The 22160-nt window shown below is 42.7% G+C and overlaps 1 protein-coding gene across 1 annotated transcript in view; it reads right to left on the minus strand.

The window, feature by feature from the left end:
* The window catches only part of SRGAP2 (SLIT-ROBO Rho GTPase activating protein 2), a 351569-nt gene that overhangs the window by 72260 nt on the left and 257149 nt on the right, over window positions 1-22160 (minus strand). The window contains exons 7-9 of the mRNA XM_042782562.1: window positions 14671-14895; window positions 10614-10715; window positions 9399-9596 (exon numbers count right to left, since the gene is read on the minus strand). Of these exons, the coding sequence (XP_042638496.1) occupies window positions 9399-9596; window positions 10614-10715; window positions 14671-14895 (525 nt within the window). The remainder of the gene's footprint in view (window positions 1-9398; window positions 9597-10613; window positions 10716-14670; window positions 14896-22160) is intronic.

The raw sequence follows: 22160 nt of genomic DNA on the forward strand, positions 1-22160 counted from the left end.
TACTTCGTACATTCCATGTTCCAATGATTAATGGATGTCTGCGGCTGTTTCTCTTCAATTTGAGTGGTGCCACATCAGCAAATGAAGGCCTCGAAAGCTTTCTAAGCCCTCCCTTATAGACATTATAACTATAGTAAAATGAAAAGCCAAGGTTGGAATATTGCAGGTATACCATTTGAGAAGCTCTGGTGGCTTAGTGCCTAAGGCATGTGACTACTAACCAGAAAGAAGGTTGGTGGTTCAAACCCACCAGCCTCTCTGCAGAAGGAAGATGGGGCAATCTATTTCCATAAAGATTTACCACCTCAGAAACCCGATTGGGTTCCCAATGAGTTGGAACCAACTAGATGGCAGTGGATTTGTGGTTTTTTTTTTTTTTTTTTTGGGGGGGTGACTATTTACTAACGGTGCCTAGAGGATGGCCTCAGGCCCAGTCGTCTGCCAAGCGCAAAGCTGGCGGTTCAAATCTGACAGCGGCTCCCCACCACAGTAGACCAGCTGTCTCTTTCTCGACTTGGCCCCAGCAGGAGGGTTCCCTAGGAGATGGATACAGTCAGCTATGAGTGTTTTAGAAGTTCTGGTAACATAGTGCCTAAGGCACTTGACTGTTAACCAGAAGGCTGGCGGTTCAAACCCACCAGCCATCCTCGGAAGGAAGGTTGGGCAATCTACTTCCGTAATGATACTGCCTTGGCAACCCAAGGAGGGCTTGCTATGAGTTGGGGCCGACTCAATGGCACATAACAACAATAACAATTTACTAACTCTCCTAATCTTGGGCAAGTCACTTAACCCTTTCTGAGTCTGTTTCCCTGCCTGAAAAGTGGAGATAATAATATCTTTTTCACAAGGTTGTTGACGATGAAATGGGATAACAAGCATGCCTGTGATTAGCAGTCAGGCACACAGGAGGTGCTATACTCAAAAATGTTTCTTATATCTAAACCACCTGCTCAGTTAACTTAAAAACATTCCCTTCTGTTGTGGGTTAAATAGTGTCCCCCAAAAGATAAGTCTAAGACCTAACCTCCTGTACCTGTGACTGCGACCTTATTTGGAAATGGAGGTCTTTGCAGATGAAATTAAATTAAGCATCTCAGGATAAGCTCATCCTGGGTTACCCTGGTGAAGCCTAAATCCAATGAGTGATGCTCTTCTAAGAGAAACCTAACCAAACTTACTGCCATCGAGTTGATTCTGACTCACAGTGACCCCTATTGGGCTTCCAAAACTGTAAATCTTTATGGATGCAGATTGCCTCATCTTCCTTCTGTGGAGTGGCTGGTGGGTTCAAACCACCAACTGCCTTAACCACTACACCACCAGATTTCCTTTCTAAGAGAAAGGAGAGGGAGATTTGAGAGACAGACACAAAGAGAAGAAAACCATGTGAAAAAGGAGGCAAAAGTTAGAGCGATACACATCAAGGAACACCAAAGAATGCTGGCAGCCACCAGATGCTCAGAGAGAGGAATGGGCTGGATTCTCCCTTGGAGTCTCCAAAAGGAACCAATCCTACTTACACCTTGATTTTGTCCTGTGGCCTCCAGATCTGTGAGCAAAATAAATTTCTGTTGCATTAGGCCACTAAGTTTGTAGTAATTTATTATGGTAGCCCTAGGAGACTGATACACTTTCCTACCCTTCTTAGTTTTGTGCTAATACATAAGAAAGTAGAATCAAAGCAGAGGCTTCTGGTCCTTTCAAAACAGTAAAAGGGACAAGAATGCTTTTCAAATTTAATTTTAAAAAATCTCTTGATTTACACACACTCTTAGTATGGGGCATAAAACTCAAGAGATCTCACTTATGTCTTGGGATTTAATTTGTGTGAATCCAAGGCCACAAGTACTCACTGCAGCAAGAGGGGGTGGGTGCGAGGTATAAGCTATGTCGAGCCAGCTCCATGCACAGAGATACACAGATGTCATTATTGTGGCTGCTTCTCTACCACACAGGCACAATGACATTTCCCCTCCTCCCTATCAATTTTTAAAGTAGGAAACAGCTGTCAGATAGAATGTATAATTGAGTAAACCTTAAACAGGAGCACATCTCCACAGTTTAATTGACAGGGCAGGGGCATTCATTCATTTGTACCTACTTAACACACATTTACTGAGCATACAGTGTAGGGAGCAAGGGAATACCAAGCTAAAAAAAGATCTTAGAACGTAAGTTCTAAGTCTGGTGGTCTATAGCAATGTGCCAAAGGTGAAGGTACCAATTCTTCTAACTCCTATTGTTGTTAGTTGCATTTGGGTCAGCTCCCGACTCATGGTGACCCCATGCACAATGGAATGAAATGCTGCCTGGTTTTGCACCATACCCATGACTGGCTATGGACCATACAGTTGTGATCCATACGGTTTTCACTGGCTGATCTTCAGAAATAGGTTGCCAGGCTTTCTTCCTCCAACACCAAAACCCAAACTCAATGCCAATGAGTCAATTCCAACTCACAGTGACTTTCATTGGGTTTGAACCACTGACTTTCTGGTGAGTAGCCAAATGCCTTAATCTCTACACCACCAGAGCTCCTTAGGCTTTCTTCCTAGCCCATCTTAATTGGAAAACTCTGCTGAAATCTGTTTAGCATCACAGCAACACAAAACAGTGACAGATGAATAGTGGCTATGCTTGAGGTGCACTGGCTAGGAAACAAATCCTGTTCTCCTACAAGGAGTGCAAGAATTCTACTATGGTAGCACCACTGTCTCCAACTATTATAACTTTACCAAAACCTGTCCTTAAGAATTTAGGCAGTCTACATTGTTTATTTTACCAGCCTTACTTCTTAAACCCTTCTTCCCATACAAGAACCCTAGAAGAATTATTCAGGAAATACTTAGGAGAAATGTCAGACTTATAAAGTTTTCACAACCCTTAGCTAACCATTGAGCACTACTGCCCACCAGCAGGAAGTTGATTAAATCAATGAAGGTATATCATACAGTGGAATTCTGTGTAGCCATGAAAAAAGAAAGACAGACCTTTTTGGACTGATAAGAAAATAATACCTAAAGTGAATTAAATGAAAAACCCAAGGTGAAGAACAGTATGAGTAGTAGACTTCCATTAGTTATTTTTTACAAAGGGTACTTATGGATTCAACTCTAAGGAGCTCTGGTGGGGCAGTGGTTAAAACATTCAGCTGCTGACAGGAACGCTGGTGGTTCAAACCCATGAGCCACTCCACAGGAGAAAAATGAGGCAAATTTACAGCCTTGGAAACCCTATCAGGCAGTTCTACTCTGTCCTACAGGGTCACTATGAGTTGGAATTGACTCACTGGCAATGGGTTTGGTTCCTCTGGCTTTAAGTGGTTGCCTAGGCATAGAGCACCTCTGGAAAGACACAGGAAAAAATTGTTTCAATCACCAGCAGAGGGAAGGGAAAGTAGGGGTCAGGGATGTGAAGAAGCATTTTTTTTTCCTGTATACTATTTTTGATCAAGGAGCAATGGTATTGAAGGAAGATGTCCAAGCTGCACTAAAGGCTCATACGTGGGCTCCAGAAATTGACAGAATACCCACTGAAATGTTTCAACATATGAATGTAGCACTGGAGGTGCTTACTCGCTTATGCCAAGAAATCTGGAAGACAGCTACCTGGCCAACTGATTGGAAGAGACTGATATTTGTGCCCATTCCAAAGAAAGCTGATCTAACAGAATGTGGAAATTATCAAACAATATCAGTAATATCACATGCAAGTAAGATTTTGCTGAAGATAATTAAAAAATGGTTGCAGCAGTATATTAACATGGACCTTCCAGAAATTTGAGAGAGATTCAGAAAACGATGTGGCACAGGGGATACCATTGCTGATGTCAGGTGGATCTTTCCAGACAGCACAGAATACCAGAAAGATGTTTACCTGTGTTTTATTGACTATACAGAGGCACTCAACTGTGTGGATCATAACATATTATGGATAATGTTGTGAAGAATGGATTCCAGAGCACTTAATTGTGCTCACGAGGAACTTGTACGTAGACCAAGAGGCTGTCATTCAAACAGAACAAGGGGACACTGCATGGTTTAAAATAAGGAAGGGTGTGTGTCAAGGTTCTATCCTTTCACCACATTAATTCAATCTAGACTATATGAAGGTGCTCTGGTAGCATAGAGCCTAAGGCACTTGACTGCTAACCAGAAGGCTGGCGGTTCAAATCCACCAGCCACTCCTCAGAAGGAAGACTGGGCAATCTACTTCTGTAGTGATACTGCCTCGGCAACCCAAGGAGGGGTTGCTATGAGTCAGGTTCGACTCGACGGCATATAACAACAACAACAACAGACTATAAGAAAAAAGAACATGGCATCAGGATTGGAGGAAGACTCATTAACAACCTGCAATATGCAGATGACACAATCTTATTTGCTGAAAGTGAAGAAGACTGGAAGCACTTACTGATGAAGATCAAAGACTACAGCCTTCAACATAAAGAAAACAAAAATATTCACAACTGGACCAATAAGCAGCATCATGATAAATGGAGAAAAGATTGATATTTTCAGGTATTTCATTTTGGATCCACAATCAACACCCATGGCAGCAACAATCAAGAAATCAGATGTCATATTGCACTGGGCAAATCTGCTGCAAAAGACCTCTTTGAAGTGTTAAGAAGCAAAAATGTCACTTTGAAGACTAAGCTGCGCCTGACCCAAGCCATGGTATTTTCAGTCGTCTTATATGAATGTGAAAGCTGGACAATGAATAAGGAAGACCAAAGAAGAGCTGATGCCTTTGAATTGTGGTGCTGGCAAACAAATCTGTTCTGGAAGAAGTGCAGCTAGAATGCTCCTTAGTACCAAGAATGAAAATAGCCAGACTTTGTCTCACCTACTTTCATGATGTTCTTAGAAGGGACCACTCTCTGGAGATACCATGCTTGGTAAAGTGGAGGGTCAGCGAAAAAGGGGAAGACACTCAATGGGATGAACTGACACAGTGGCTGCAACGATGGGCTCAAGCACAGCAAGGACAGTGAGGACAGTACAGGACCAGGCATTGTTTCATTCTGTTGTACACAAGGTCACCATGTGTTGGAGGCAACTAGATGGCACTAACAACAACAACAACAACAACTCTTTTTGAGATTTTTGTATATTTTTAAAAGTTATTTTTAACAATAATAATTAAAAAGGCAGGAAAAATGCAGATATTGCTGGATCACATGTCACAGAAGAGGAATGATACAAAGTCAAAGTGATCAGGAAGTATTTCCTTAAAGCCAGCTGTCATTAAGTCGATTCTGACTCCTGACATCCCCATGTGTGGCAGAGTAGAACTGTGCTCCATAGGTTTTCAATGGCTGATTTTTCAGAAGTAAATCACAAGGCCTTTCTTCTGAGTAGACTTGAACATCCAACCTTTTGGTTAGCAACTGAGCACTGTAGCTATTTGTAGCACCTACAAACTCCAACAGCTCCTTACTTAGGGCAAGTAAGATTGCCAAGTTGTTTCTAAGCTTTTTCTTTCACTCAGCTTCTTCAGTAAGTTGTTGATAAAATGCTTGTGGCAACTATAGTTCTGGTTTCAGATCTGGTTGAGGACCTTGGGCAAGCTACCCATCCTCTCTGGATTTGTTTTTTAAAAATATTTCAAAGGAGAAGGTTGGGTTAAACGATTTTAAAAAAATCAGTGCAAGTTTTAAAATCCCATGATTATTTTCTTGGGACTCCTGTAAATGCCTGACCTCTATAGATCATGCTTGGAATTTTTAATTGATGTCATCTGGGCAGATCAATCTGATGACAGCTTCTAGTGGTCAGGAAGCCCTCTCTGTCACCAGGCACACTACCAAGAAGTCAAAGTCTTGATGAGCTCTTCCCAGCTTTCCAAATGCTACGAACTTCTCCCAGGATGCCCTGCCCCGATGTTTTGAAGGGCATGGAGCAATGCTTGTAGAGGAAACGGATGAAGCACATCTGCGATTGTGTTGGCTACCTATGGCTCAGCAAACATGGACAGTCACTCTATTTAACACAGGCACCTCCTTTCCTTGAATGTCCATTTCACTACCCAAAAAAGCCCTTTCACCAGAATTATCTGACACATTCTAAGTACTAGTCACGAAAATGATGAATTCTCTTGTAAATCTGCTACTAGACAAGGCCAGACAAAAACAACTTCTGTTAGCCAAGAAAATTTTAACACAATTTTGATAAGTAGCTTTATGGTCACAAAAGACAGGAAATGGGTTAGAGGACATCAGGGCATTCAGACAGAAGGTGAAAAGGGTGGGCAGGATTTGAGAGGTCACCCCTTTGAATATAGTCATTCCTGCTTTTACTGCAGGTCAACTTTTAACACAAATGCAATAGCATCACTTAAAGCCAAAAGCAAATTCTGACAAAGACTGTTTTAAATACAGATTTCTTTAATGGCCACAAATTTTTTATTAACCTAAAAAATGGAAATCTTCTGCAATGTAACAAGACTGGGTCATTTAAGTAGTGTTACAAATAAGCAGCCCAGACAGACCAACCACACAATCCTATCACAAAAAATCCTATCACAAAAAATCCTATCACCTTCTAGAGAGCATTCCCCTTAGGTAATGATGCTTGAGGTGACACAGCGCACTTTATAGTCAAGAAGTTCTCTTAACGGCTAACCCAGGTTGGTGCAGTCTTTATGCTTTTGTGCATGCGGTTCTATCCTCAAGGAATGCCAGTCTCCTCCCTGGTTCACTGCCAGGTTTACTCATCGTGGTCAAGCACAAAGTCACTTTACATATGATGTTTCCCCAACTCCATTCATCCCATGGCTGCTACTCATACACGTGTGCATAGACGCAGTTTTAAAATCTTTATATTTACTTTTTTAATTATGAAAATCAACCGTGGTACCTTGTTTTTTGTTTTGTTTTTGCTGTGGTGAAAACATACACACAATGATATTCATTAACCACAGTAAATTTTGAAACAGGTGAAGTAAAAATCAAAATCAAAGTGCTCACCTTATATCCTAAATCCCATCACTCTCCTCTTCATCTTACACTCTTGGCATTCCCAGTTTATAACACAGTGCCTGGTATACAGTAGTGTCTTGAATGAATGATCAATATATAATTTTATGAATAAATTAATAATGAAGATAGCAATAAATCTTCAACATTTATGGGACATTAACTACAAACCAGGCCATATGCTAGGCATTTTACAAAAATGAGTGAGTAAATGAACCAAATTATCATTCCATTTTTCCTTTGTGATGATCTTAGTGTTTTACTCACAAATATGTTTGAACAATGTTATAATCAAATGTCTTAGAAAACATTCATGATTCATTGTTAAAGGAAAACAACAGATTATAACAACAATATATATAGCAGTATTTCATTTTTTGTAATAAAATTATAAATATATGTGCTTATATATGCAAGGAAAAAAGACTGGAAGAGAATGTATCTAAAAACCATTATCTCTGGGTAGTGGGATTATGGCTGGTTTTTACTTTCTTCTTTTTCCTTCTAAATTTTATATAATGAGCTATCTGAAAGTAAAGTGATTATATGAAACCTTTTATAAGCTGAGATGGTATGAAGGGAAGAAGCAATTACCATTAATTTATATGAGGAAAAAAAATGTTTTAAGCATTCTCAAACCCAGTAAGTAACCTACCAAATTGTACCCAATAACATATAAAACCTAACATAACTCTAACATCCAGTGTTCACAGACACAGTTCAAAGCTATGGGGTTAGATGCTGAGAGGCTGTGTAGCTCCCAGGGAAGAGCCTGGTGACGCCACTCTTTCTGCTTAGGATGCACACCGCCTCTTTAACAGCTCACTGCAAAACAAACACTGAACGCTAGTTTTGCTTTTCGCAAAAGCAAAAATTCTCTTTGGCTTTCTTTCGGTGAGTGAAAATAGTTACTAATGTAGGTCTTTCTTAAAAGAGAGTAGCATAAAGTGAATTTTCCAAAAGTGAAGATTACCTGTATTGCTTTGCATAACAATAAAGTTAGTTTCAAAGATTAATACTGCTAAATCACTCCCTCTCAACAGTCTTCTCAAGGATAAAAAAAAAATCTGAAGAATTCTGAGCTTAATTAATTTAAAAAATAGATTTCTTAAAAAAAAAAAGTTAATCATTAGCATTCTTAATGGAGAAAGGACAGTGTTCAAAGAAGAATTAAATAAATTGTTCCAGTTGGAGGAAAAATTCTATTTACTTCATGCAGATTGTGTTTCTTGACTGAAAATCAAGTTGATTCCTTTCATTCAGAATCAGTATGCATATTCACTGGCTATATTTCATCTCACATCTGCAAACTTAATTTTTCCTCTCTTGATCGTTAGAAGATTAGGAAATAAATTTTAGTCTAGGCAATAAATACTACTTGGCAAGCTCAAAATAACTTAATTATTAAAAAGCAACCAAAGACCAGCCAGCAACCTTCCAAAGGACTGTTAACACTATGTATTTAAAAAAAAAACAAAAAACATCCATCTGTCTGAAAGACGACTGGGAGACACAAGAATAACACAATACGTTTTGGAATTCTCTGTAAAACAAAGCTGCCATACATTACCTGTCTCTTTGATTTTAACAATAATTATTAAAAAAATAATTTTCCAACAATTAAAGTTATAAAACAAGGTCATCATATCACCCAAAATGGACTCCAGATTTTATAAACAAGGTATCTGTTAGCTGGAAAATTTGGATGTAGTTCCCAAAACTGAGAGGGGATCCCCTTTCATGAACCCCCATGGCCAAGAAGGAAACTTTCAAATGAAAGCTTACTAGCTGGCTAAAGAATTCTTAGAAAAGGAAATATTCTTACTGGTATACTTGGAAAAAACTTTTTTCTTGGGAGGAGGGGGTCCCCTGTTAGACGTATTCAACTTGTAGATGTTTATGCCTTTATGTGTAGAGATGGTCTTCAAGTATAAAATCAAAAAACTAAAACCTGTTGCTGTTGCATGGATTCTGGCTCACAGTGAATCTAGGATATTCAGACTGCCTTTCAGAGACACAATATTGTTCACACAGCTGACAAATGCCATTTTGATGAAATGTGCAGGGGGGAAAAAGAGGCATTTTGCACAAGCTCAAAATAGAGCTCAACTTTGGCAATGCATGAGCAACTTCCTGGAGTTCAAGGGCTTGGGTTACACATCTCCTTCATGTACTGTAGTGCCTATGTTGTTGTTGTTGTTGTTGTTATGTGCCGTCGAGTCAGCCCCGACTCATAGCGACCCCTCCTTGGGTTTCCGAGGCAGTATCACTACGGAAGTAGGATTGCCCAACCTTCCTTCCGAGGAGTGGCTGGTGGGTTTGAACCGCCAGCCTTCTGGTTAGCAATCAAGTGCCTTAGCCACTATGCTACCAGAGTGCCTATAGATGCTCTTTAAAGGCTACCAAGCTCCCTCACCGTGAAATAGAACTGCTCTGTCTCCTGCTGGTTGGCTCTCCTCTTGGCGATGCTGGGCTTGCTCATGAAGGTTTCTGAGACGGTGGACTTGACGGACTCCATGGAGTTGCTGTACTGGAAGCAGTCAGACACGTCAAAATCCTCGACAGTCACGATGTCCTGTATGGTCTGCAGGGTAGCTTCCATTGTCTTCTTTACCTGCCATGACAAAGGCCAACATAATGCAAGAAGTGGAGGCTGCAAAATAGCAGGTGATGCAAGCTTAGAGAGGTGGGAGCAGGAGAGAGCTGGGAAAGGAGTGGGAATGCCATCAAAAGGTACAGCTCTGTTCCCCACCTGACAGTGCTAAAAGATAAACATTACCCACTCACTACAGCATGCTACTCTCCCCAGTGAGCACCTAAACACCACTACTCCCTTCATGGTATGTGCATAACTCAGCTCTTTTATTTAATATTTACTTTTAATATTTGATATTAGCTCTTGGCTATAAAGAAGGACTAAATGAAAGAGAATGAAATGAATCCAAACCAATTCCACAGTGCAGAGTTTGTTAAAATATGGGATGGGTCTAGTTTTGCATCTACCCCGGGTTCCATTTCATGGCCTTCAAGAGGCCTGTTAATTTATTTCCCCACTTGTAAACTAAGTGATCAGTCCTTCCTGAGTTTCCTGGGAAACAGTAAGACCTACTGAAATGCAAGGTGAGAAGTCATCTGAACTCAAAAGAAAAAAGCTGGATAATCAATCGTACTGCTCTTTTGAACTAGTTGTTGAAAGCAACTATGCTGGGCCCAGAAGAAAATCTCTCTCATCTAAGAGGACAAAGATGTTTGAAGTGTCAGAGGCAAAGCCTTCTGTTTGTTTGAAAATTCTGGAAAAAGCCATGCATAAGGGGGTGGCTTCAGAGACACAATATTGTTCACACAGCTGCCAAGTGCCATTTTGATAAAATGTGCAGAGGGGGGGGAAAAAAGCATTCTGCAAAAGCTCAAAATAGAGCTCAACCTTTGGCAATGCATGAGCAACTTCCTGGAGTTCAAGGGCAGGATGTAGCAGAGGGGTAAAATCCAAGCCTACATTTGGCTAGGAAATGTTTGCGGCAGCCCGGACATTCTCAGCATGCTCCTTCCACCTGCTCCCAGACAGGCAGCCGCAAGAGGTTCAACAAGGGAATTCTGCGGTGGCTCTGAGTCTCTGAGGCTGGAAACTCACCTCTTCATTCTCAATCTTCAGGGTGGATAAGCGAGACTGCAGTTGTTGGCACCTCTGTACCAGCTCACTCTGGACAGGCTGCTGGGCACAGAGCTGGGAAGCCTGCCAAAAGAAAGTAACACTAGGTCAGGAGGAGGACACAACTCTTTTCGTCGTTCCAGAGTTCTCATTACTGCTAATAAAACTGCTCATATTCAAGGTGTAAGGCTCACAGTTTCTACGTTGAAACAAAATCCAAAACCAAAGTGTATGGACCTCTTCCAGGACCAAGTATCATGTAAAAGAATGGGGAAGAGGACTTATTTAGAAAGACCAGGCTTCTCCCTTTGGAGCTCATCTTCAAGATGGTGCTTGGCAGGGCAAGCCTACACAGGGTCTGTGGCTCTATGGAAGCCAGAGCCTTAGGAAAGCCCAGTTTTAGAAACACAATGCTCTGGCATAGTGAAGATTTCCTGATAGAAGTCCAAGTGGCCACTTCTCTGGCCCTTTTCTCAGCCTCCTTCATACATCATAGTGAAAGGAGGACAGAAGTGGGTCAGGAGGCTAACTTGCTGCTGTTGGGAGCCAGCATGTTTATAAATCCGAGCCATGCCTGAGAGTTCTGACTCAACCAGAAGGAGCATGAAGCCAGGAACAAGTCTGTAGACTATGCTAGATGGCCCCAGAGGACATGGAATATGGTAGAGCTTGGTGTTTTCCAAAGAGCCATCAGTTTATCCCAAGTCTTCACCAGTCTTGTGTGTGAGGGAGGTCCCCCAAGGATCACTGGCAATGAGCACGCTATGTGAAGGAATGGCCAACTCATTGTCGTTTCATGGAGCATGCCTATGGCATGAAGTCATCCACCACAGTCCCAGGATGATGGATAAGGAGCAGAAGGGTGAGAGAGTTAGGTAGGAGCTTTGGGAGGTAGTAGACAGGAGCCAGATGGAGGCAGCTTCTGTCACCTTGCCACCATGTGTCCCTTAGCCGTCATCTGCAGAAGGACATCTGGAGAGAACTGGCCTCTTTCCTCCCCAGCAACGAGTAGGCACATTCACTTGCCCACAGACCATTCTCTTACTTGAAAAGACAAAACCTCTCTTCAAGTTGTGGAGGCTGGGACTTGACCTTTTCCTCCGTTGGCTTTTAAGCTCCCAATTGACTTGACCTCCTCCCCTAGCCTCCCCTAGCCGAGAGACTGGCCTGAGCCAGCTCTCAGATCTAAAGAGAGCTGACTTCACTCTGGCTCTTGGATAAGGAGACACAATGGAGAAAGCTTAGTGGCCAGAATGGGTCAGTGCCAAGAGTGAAACTCTCTGGCTGCCTGATGTCACCAGTCAGGCATCCAGAGCCCTGCAAGCCTCTAGGGGCAGCAAGAGTGGAGCCAAGGACCTCCTCCTAGTACATCTGAGAGTGCTTGGCATCAACTCATATGCTGAGCGCCCCAGAACACCAGAGTCAACGTAGGGCCCTGGCCAACTTTAGGGCTTCCGGTCAAAATGCCACCCGAACTTTGGCCCTAGTTCAAGGACTTCCAGGCAGCTCTCTTTTGCTGCCTCCACACTCTACAGATAGCCCACGCTGATGGGGATAGACCAGTCACAGGAACCAAGAATGACTCGCCTTCTCATCTCTTATTTTCCACTGGTATGAAAGCTAAGCTGGAATGCAGAACCTTTGTAAGCTCTAGGACTGGCGCTGGCCCCTGCCTATTCAGTCACTGATCAGCTATCTCACACATGGAAAGGGCCTAGGCAGAAGAGAGAACTATTGATTTTTAAAGTGACCTAGACCTAGTAGGGAGGAATCACAGAGGGAAAGCCATCTCTAAGACTACCCCTTTAAGAAGCAGCAGTGCTGCTGATGCATGCTTTGGCAGTGGGTCCTCTACCAGCATGCAAGGTAATACATTCCAGCTGTGCTCTGGAGTATGGATATGAAGCTCTGACAGGGCTGGGAGGGGGCCTGAGCACCCAGCATCTGTATTTCCCCTTTATGGAGACAAGCCGTTTGGCTCAGAAGGCAACTCAGTCAACACCAGAAAATGTATCATTCCACTCAGCTGGCCCCCAAGTTCCACTGATTCTTCGGAAAGAATCTCAGTGGCAGCTGGAGAAGGCCTGACAGCAGGGGCTTGGAAGGCAAGTTTGACCAGCAGCCAGGGCAGGTGAGGAATGAGGCTTCCTGGGGCTCAGTGACACCCCTTCGCCCAACTCTAACTGCACATGCTGCCATCTCACTTCCCCATCTGTTCAGATGCTGACATTTCCAAAGCCACAGCAAGGGAAACAAACTATAAATGGTTTGGTTTACCCAAGAAGCAGAGGAAAGAAATCATCTCCATATTTCATCTTTAGGAAAAGAAATGTCCGACTCCCCATAATGGCCTACCAATAACAATGCATCCTCTGGTTACACTCCTAGAGTTGTCAGAGTTATTCCCAGAGTAGGGTTTTTTCAAAAGTCTGGATTCTAACCCTAAGGGAAACATCATTCTTTGTGAGAGAACAGTGTACTTTTTTGGCCACTCAGTATCCATTCCCCCCCTTCTTTGGGTAACTGGCCTGACTACTCTTTTGGGGAATCTGTCGCTCCACAACTCAGGCCACATGCTTTGAATGGAGCTCTGCCCCACTCAGGGAGGAAGCATGTGATCTAGGTAGAAGCCAATTAGAAGACTGCAAGTACCCAGCCACAGTGACTGGCTCAGGGATAAGCACTTCACCCAATCAGAGGCACTGAAACACAATGAGACTTTTAATGGGGGCTTCTGGGAGGCAGGCAGATATTCTTGCTCCTACATTTCAACCTACAAGGTTTTAAGGTTGCGTATACAGTCACCTTACTCCCACGGGGAAAGGGCTTAACTGAGAACAGGAGGTGGAGCACACAGAGAGAAACAGAGTCTTGACACCATTTCTGCTCCTGAATCCAACCAGGTCTAAAGATCCATCCTGAACTTTCTATTACATCAGCCTATATATACTCTCTTTTGATTTAGCCAGAAAGTAAAATGGGGCTCCTACCAGCAAGAGAAAAGGTTCAATATGATTTGAATGCACCAGAAGTAGAACCAAAAGAGTGAGAATCATGAAAACCAAGGAGCTTCTCTTTCCTCTCACTTCAGTTTATTTAGAACCCTCTTGTTTTAGTCAAGGAGCCCAGGTGGCACAGTGGGTTAAAGTGCTCAGCTGCCAACCAGAAGGTTGGTGTTTCAAACCCACCAGCCACTCCATAAGACAAAGATGAGGCAGTCTGCTTTCATAAGGATTTACAGCCCTGGAAAGCCTGTGGGGGCACTTCTGTTCTGTCCTATAGGGTCGTTATGAGTTGGAAATTAACTTGACAGCAATGGGTTTGGTTTGGTTTTGGATTTTTTTTCAGTCATTGCAGATGAAGAATCCAAAACCAGGCCCTCATGATCATGCTCCCCGGCCTTGGCAGCCAACACCAGGCCTTTAGGATGACATCTTAGCTCCACTTCTTTCTGGAGATATCCATTTTGATGTTTGCGTTTAATACCCAAGTGAAACTACAGCCTTTATTTTAATCTTCTAGTCTCAGGACAGTAAGATACCCCAGAATCCAATGACAAAAGAACCCACTCTCCCAGTTAACCTTCCCCCAACAAGGCCTCTAGGGTCTGGCTTTACCTTGGCTCTCACTTTTCCAGCCTCACTATTTGGCACTACCCTTTCCCTCCACCAGACTAAGTCTTAGTAACCTGGAACATACCTGTGGGGTTTCACCTCTTTGATCATGCTGGCCCCTTTAGATGACCCTCCTTATTCATTTTTCTAATTTCTTTCCACCCTCAGTGATCTCTCTCACCAGACTGTAAGCTCTCTGAGTGCTGTAGTACCCAGTGACCACAGCCAAGCCTGGTAGACAGCAAACACTCAGTCAATACACAGATCATGCCTTACTTCAGTAGGACAGACACCCACCTGACAGGAAGCTAGCCCCCAGGCCTCTCTCCCCAGAATAATGTGGCCTCAGTGTTGCTAAGCTAGAGATAAATGAGACAAGAGAGCTCCAACCCCTTGGGGGAGTGGGGATGGGGAGAGGGCCTCACCATGTCCCCCATGTGGGGCTGGAACTCAAACTTCATAGGTGGGCAGAAGACATTGTTGTACATCTCCATGAGGCGCTGCTTGTCACTGGTAGCATCCAGGTTTTCTACCGCATTCTCAATGGCATCCAAACCCTCGTGCTTTGACTGCTCCAGGTTCAACTCAGCAGAGAGGAAGGTGCGTAGGGCCCGGTTCAGGCTAGCGTGGTAGCCTAGGTCACAGCACTGCTGTGGGAAGAAGAAGGCATATGATCAGACTATGGACAAGCCCAAGGCTTGGCAGAAAAGAAGGGTGGCCCTTCAGGGTAGATCTGACCATGACAATAAGACTGGCTGTATAGTGGGAAGAAGGCTGATATGCTGACTTTCAAGATTGGGGTGAGATTTCTCAGTTCTTGATTCCCACTACAGTGGTTAAATACCTTAGAGGTCTGTGCAGTGGTAAGAATGAGGCAGATTCATGAAAATGCCATGACATTACTCAATCATGCATTTGGCAACCATGAGAAGAGTTGAGAGTTGAAGAGAATTCTATTTTCAGTTTTATCTGGGCATGTCACTTAACAAAATTCAAACATAAAAATGCAGATTGCCACTCCTTTAGGGTTACTGTATCTCAGTCACTAAACTCCAACCAAGCCAAGTCATTTCATCATTAAGGAATCAGAAAAAAGGAGTGTTTCAAGAGCAGTTAATTTACCCAAACTTACTTAGAACTCTGGGTGGGTGAAAAAGAGAATGGAGGGGTGTGTGTGTAAATAATTCTCTATTAGTTATTACCCCCACCAACTGCCAACATTGTGGGGCAGGCCTTAGCTATAGACTAGAATATCTGTATTCAAGCCCCTGCCCTACAAAAAGAGCGTATATAGGACCAAAGAACTCAAAAGGTAAGTTTTAATGAACAAATTCAGATCACATAAAGAATTCTGATTTTTTAAAAGCAAAATGTAAAAAAGAAGATGGTAGAAAAAAGGCCACAGTATAAAACAAGCACTGGACAAGAAGTCAAGCAACCTTGGAAGAGCCACTTTCCATCCCTGAGCCTGTTTCTTAGACTGTAAAGTGAACAGATCTGAGCAGGTCAGTGGTTTTCCAGCTGTAGACCAGAGCTCTAAGATGCTGTGCCAGTGCTCAAGAACTGCCCTGGAGAAGGGAGTAGGAGGGCAGGCAAACTAGTAGGACTTGGCACCTCCTATCCCTGCTTCAACCAAACCATTTCTGCTGCTTTTTCTATTTTATATGTTGGGATTCTACCTAAGGTCTGGTTTGAAGAATGAGTTCTTCTGCAAGAGAAAAAGTCTGGAAACCCTTGAACTAAATGTAATCCCTAAGATCCCCTTCAGTAATGACATTCAGTAACTTTACAATAGTACTTGCTATCCTCGAAGCACCTGGAGATTCAAATTCCTAAGATATCTATTATCCTTTCTATTGCTCAAGCAGCTTTGAGGTCCCAAACCCAAGAAGAGACACCAGAGAAGAATCCATAGATAAAGACATTCTGCCTGAATGCCATTTTATTCCATAAGCAGGTATCAAATTAACTCCCTACCTTGTCCTCTCCCCCTTATCATGATCGCATTGGGAGCAACCACTACTGAGGAAGAAAAAGCATGTGATGTGCCTCTTCCCACTCAGAATCTGACAAGATGCTCAGCAATGCAGTGCCTGTCAGGCTGAGCTCTGGGTTCAGTGCCAACAGGCCCTGGCAGGTGTCGGGCTACAGCGGAAGAATAGCAGTTACAGCTTAAGTAGAGGCAGAGGATGGAAAGATATTAAATTCAGTTGAGAGGGAAGGGCAAATAGAAGCTAGACAAAAGCAGCTGATTGGGAGGCTGCACGTGCAAGGCCCTTTCTCCTCTGGGAGATGCTGCTGTCTAGCCAGGCTGCCCTTGAACCTGTACCTCCAGTACTAGCTCTGTGTAGACCCTGATGATTAACTCTATCCCTGTAAGCCTAATTACAAGAGTGGTGCTGCACACAGGCTGAGCAAGTGTGTGTGTGCACATGTGTGTGTGTGTGCATGTGTGTGTGTTCTAGTGGGCTCTTTAGGGCAGAAAAGAATTAGGGGGAAGCAACGTGCACTTCATAAACCTCTACATGCTTTCCTCTCTGTTCTCAGTACCCCTACCCTGATTCATACCCTTATTATCTTACACCAGGGCTGACTGCTTAACTGTCTTAAAATGCAGATATTACCTCAGTCCCCTGCTAAAGGACCAAAAATAGCTCTCATTTTTTTCTAAGGTAAATTTTACCTTCCTCAGTTTGGCAATTAAAAATTGCTTCTATTTACTATGTGTGCTTATCATATACCAGGCAGTGTGCTAACCTTGGGCACTATATCACCAGAGCTCCTTTTTATATACATATTTCATTTTAATCCTTAAAATAATCCTTATGAGGTAGATATTATCTTGTTTTTCCAGACTAGGAAGCACAGGTTCAGTGAAATTAAAGAACTAGAGCAAGGTCAAACAGCCAGAACAAATTGTAGTCCTCATCGTACCCATCCAACATTATCTCCATTTTTATCTTCAGACTTGTCTGTTTTAATCCAATGCCATACTCTCTGTTTAGGGCAGAGTACTGAAAAACCATGAGCTTGAAATCAGCTGTGTGACCTTGAGCAAGCTACTTAACCTCTCTGAGCATCAAATGAGGATGACATCAGCTTCCTAGATTGTTGTACTTGTAAATATAGGCAATGTATTTACATATATATATGGCATCATGCAGCCACCAATACTACAATATCCTCAAATTCACTGACCTCTGCCCCTCTGCTCCTAACATCCTTCCTTTCTGAAATGATTCCCACTCTTCTCAGCTGTTGGAATTAGACCCAGTCTTCAAGATCTAAGTCAAATTCGTAGCCTCTGGGAAGCCTGCCAGCCAGCCCTGCGACCCTGGCCTACACAGATCTGTCTCCACTCAGAATCACACTTGTCTGCAGCCTTCATGTGTCACAGAATCCATGCTCTCATTCTGTGACTGCCATTTCCAATCACCTAAATCTAAAGGTAAGTTTCATAGAAGGCATGGCCAATGTCTTATTCTTTTTCAATCCCTCACCATGATGCTCTTTCTGCAATAGGCATTCAATAAAGATCAGTCAATTAATGGATGCCAGGAGCATAAATTCCAGCCTCTCAGTGAATAATATGAATCAAACCAAACCCATTACCATCAAGTTGATTCCAACTCATAGCAACCCAGAATAGAAGTGCCCCCATAGGGTTTCTAGGCTGTAATCTTTATGGAAGCAGATTGCTACACCTTTGTCCTGTGGAGTGGCTGGTGGGTTTGAAACTCTGATCTTTTGGTTAACAGCTGTGGTAGTTGTGTGTCAACTTGGCTGGGCCTGGTTTTAAGTGGCTGGGCAGCTTGTTGTAGTTATTCCCCCATGATGAGACTGGTAATCAACTCCATGGTAGAATCTATTGGAGTAGCTGAGTAGGTGTCTTAGGGATATGGTCTGCTTCCAGCTTATAAGAAGACAGCTTTGAGAAAGGTCTCTAGCTTTTTGGCATGCTTGGACCATGTATGTAGCTGAGTCTTCATTCTATGGCTCAAAGCAAGTTTTGAAAACTGTGAGCATATGACTGGGAGCAAATGACTTCCCAAACTTTCTGTTTTGCCATGTTGTCTGTCAATCTTGGGACTATTAATGGACTTGAATTAGTGTAGCCTGCCATATTGCCTGATAATCTTGGGATGTGCCATTTTATTTGTTGACCTTGAGTTTGTCAGCTTCATCAGCCAGCAGCTGCCTGATCTAAGAGGTGCCTCCAGCTTCAGTGGGCTGGCAGCAAGAGACAGAGCTTAAGGCCAAGGTCGAAGGGCTTTCACCCAGCCCCAAGAGCTGGCACTTTGAACTTGGACTTCTAGCCTCCTAAACTGTAAGAGACTAAATCCCTGTTCATTAAAGCCATCCATTTGTGGTATGATTATTACAGCAGTAGTAGAGAACCAAATCAACAGCCAAGTACTTAATCACTGCGCTACCAGGGCTTCTTTGGGAATTATGCAAATAGGTTGAATACTCATTTAAATCAAGTGAGTAGACTGAAGCCTTCTATTTTGCTCACTTTGTATAGACTAAGGAAGGCAAGGAGCTTTTCCAGGATTGGTCTACTGTCTCTATTTATGAAACTGGTAGCTTAGCTGTGCCAGTAAAGAAGGGTCTGACCTGTAGTGCGCTCTCTGTATCCTCTACAGCCCCAGCCAACCAGGCAAGTTCAGAATAGGTTTTCCAGGGCCTGGCTAGCCACATGTCTGTAGGAACAACAGCCAGACCTGAGTCTTCAGCAAAGAAGCAATTTCTGGCAAGTTAGATAAACAGGATTTGAATATTTCATCCCTGTTCCTAGAAGAATCACACTGAGTAGAGGCAGCACATTATTGTGCCCATAACGGGGACAAAACATGCTTTCCATGGCTTCTCATGAGTTCTGTGGCCAAGCTGAGTTCCCATGGCCATTTGTGGGCTATATAAATGTTTGATAAAACCCTGTCAGGGGAAATCAACTTTTTATAAGAATTTAATGACAGCCCATCCAGATGTCTGATGACTTGCACTGATAGCTCATTAACCCTTTACCAGTTGACTTCCTCACTCTGAGACACTACAGAAGCCCTAGAAAAGAAAAATGGGTGTCTCTTAAGATCCACTTTAAGTTCACTCAGAAGAGAAAAATACTGCCCTTAGTAACATTTCCTACTGAGAAAATCAAGTTCCCTTGTAGACTTGAGAGCATATGACTTCCCAAACTTTCTGTCCAAATATAGGGCACTCACAACACTCAGCTATGCATGAGGACAATGAGCTGTTCTTCATTCATCCATCTGCTCCTGGGTTGAGAGAGCCACAGGAGTATGGGGAAGGAAAATTACATTCCAATGAGCCTCCAGTTCTTAGATGCCATCAAGTGAGCTCAGAATGTCTTTCTGGCTTGAAGCCAAGGTTTTCCTGCCATGTGTCAGATGTCTCACATGAATTCCTATAGTCCAACTTTAAATCTTATACTGTACTATAAAAAGAAGTCGGGGGATAGTCCTTGTGTCATTGTACTGGAATTAAGACAAAAAACAAAACAAAACAAAAAAAGCCCTTCTTTTCACTTAGCCTCAATGCCTTAAGCATGCATTACACTTCAACACCCCTAGGATGGAGGCTGAATGGTGCACATAACACAGATGGCAATGGACTGGAACAAGATTCATTCTATGGCTCAAAGCAAGTTTTGGAAACTGTGAAGATCTGAATGCCAAGGTACCCAGCCTCCCCACTCACTCCTGCTCAGACTGTAAGTTCATCATCAAAGCACTGGTTTTTTTTTGTCCTTTTTAATGCATCGGGTCACAATAAAAAGGAACAAATTCTGATATAGGCAACAACCTAGGTGAAGCTCAAAAATATCATGCTGAGGAAAAAGTAAGACAGATACAAAAGGTACACGCTGCATAATCCCATCTTTGTGAAGTTCTACAACAGACAAAACTAATTTATAGTGAGAGAAATCAGAACAGAGGTTGCCTCAGGGCGGGGATAGATTGACTAGGGAGAGGCAAGAGGAACTTTCTGAGGTGATGAAGACATTCTTATCTTGATAGAGATGTAGGTAGGTTACAAGGGGGTATGATTTGTCAATTATACTTCAATTAAAAAAAAATTAAAAGGCACAAAAAGAAAAAGACTTGGCTTAAGGAATTTCCTCTTCTGCCTTCCTTCTATTCCTTCTTTCTTTCAATGAACATATTATATGACCAGCTACGTATTAAGTGCTGGGGGCTACTAAAGTAAAGAGAAGACCTGGTTCTTGCCCTCATAGAGGAGATTAACAGAGCTTCTTCCTCTGTTCCCCTGTTCTCAGTGGCTCTCAAACTTTTTTTGATCCCCAATTCACAGCATAAAATGCATCTTATATTGCAATGCATGTGTGTACACCTGTGCATGCACATACACACATGTGAGTGCGCTCCTAAAATAAGTTTCAAAAATAAAACTTGACCTTACTAGTGTGATGTCCTCTGCTATACTCCATCCTATTCATTTATAAAAAGGGTCAAAACACATAAAAGTGATTTCATGAGTCCCCTAACGAATCATGATCTACAGTGTGAAAAAACACTGTCTTAGCACTCACTCTGCTTACCTCTGGCACCGCACTTGCCCAGTTTCATAGAAATTATGTCTGCATGTCTATGAGGAGCTCTGGTGGTACAGTGGCTAAGGCCTACTACCAGCTGTTAACCAGAGGTTAATGGTTGGAATCTACCAGTGCTCCATGGAACATGAAGCAGTCTGCTTCTGTAAAGATTTATAGCCTTGGGAACCCTATAGGGCAGTTCTCTCTTACAGGGTCACTATGAGTTGGAATCGACTCGATGGCAGTGGGTTTTAGGTTTTTTTGCATGTCTATAAATAAGAATAAAAAATGTCTATAAAAAAGGAATAAAAAATTATTTTATTCCTTTTCGTACCCATAGTGCAGAGCACAGTGCCTGCCATACAATCTCACTATAAATAATATTTGCTAAACATTTATAGACCAGGATAATATTATCCACTTTTTTTTTTTAAAGACAGTAATTGGCCCCAAGAAAAACAAAAACAAAACAAGCAAGTAAACAGAATAAAGCAAGATACAACAAAACACCCAGCAGCAAGGAAGTAAGAGCAACTTTCCTACCCACGTGGCCTGGAAGCTACCAAGCTGGACTTACTCATAGTAACCTAGTCCCACACCCTGGCTGAGTGCTGAGGAGGCTGGCGTGCTAACTTTATGGCATTTCATACCACATCCTGGGAAGTTAGGCTCTTAACATACTTAAAAAAAAAAAAAAAAAAAAAAAACTTAAATGATAATAAAGTACAAAATAGTTTGCTTCTTAGACTGACTTCAAGACATCTGCTCATATCTCATGAAGCAGTTAACATACTCAGCTGATAAACAAAAGGTTGGAGGTTCCAGTGCACCCAGAGGTGCCTAGGAAGAAAGGCCTGGTGATCTACTTCTAAAAAATCAGCCACTGAAAACCTTTAGAGCCCAGTTCTCTGACACAACTATCGATGGCAGCTGTTTTATTTTCTGGCTCACACCTGATAGAGGGTCTGTGGATTGCAAAGGTTGTGAATGATACATCAGCAGCCTCTTTCTTTTCCTGAGGTGAGCATTTTGGTGATAGGGGTGGGAAACTGGCTCTGAAGGGACAAACCAGTAGAAAAGGCGTGGCAGACTGGACAGTGTGGATGTGAGATAAATAGTAGAAACTGAGCATAAGAAAGAAGTAATTCTCTTCATGCTAGAACAGGCATTTCTCCCAACAGTGAGGAGCTGTTCCCTGGAGGACGCAGACAGGATCTTGTTTAGGGCTCTGACCTCCACTGAAGGACAGTGTTCAGATTGGCATCAACAAGCAAAGAGAACAAAGAGGCTCCTGAACAGGAGTCAGGGCTCCATTTCCCAGAGAGACAATGACACCCA

The sequence above is a fragment of the Orycteropus afer genome, unplaced genomic scaffold (genome assembly GCF_000298275.1).
Source record: "Orycteropus afer afer isolate SDZICR_OR568_19922 unplaced genomic scaffold, OryAfe1.0 scaffold00013, whole genome shotgun sequence".
NCBI classification, from domain to species: domain Eukaryota; kingdom Metazoa; phylum Chordata; class Mammalia; order Tubulidentata; family Orycteropodidae; genus Orycteropus; species Orycteropus afer.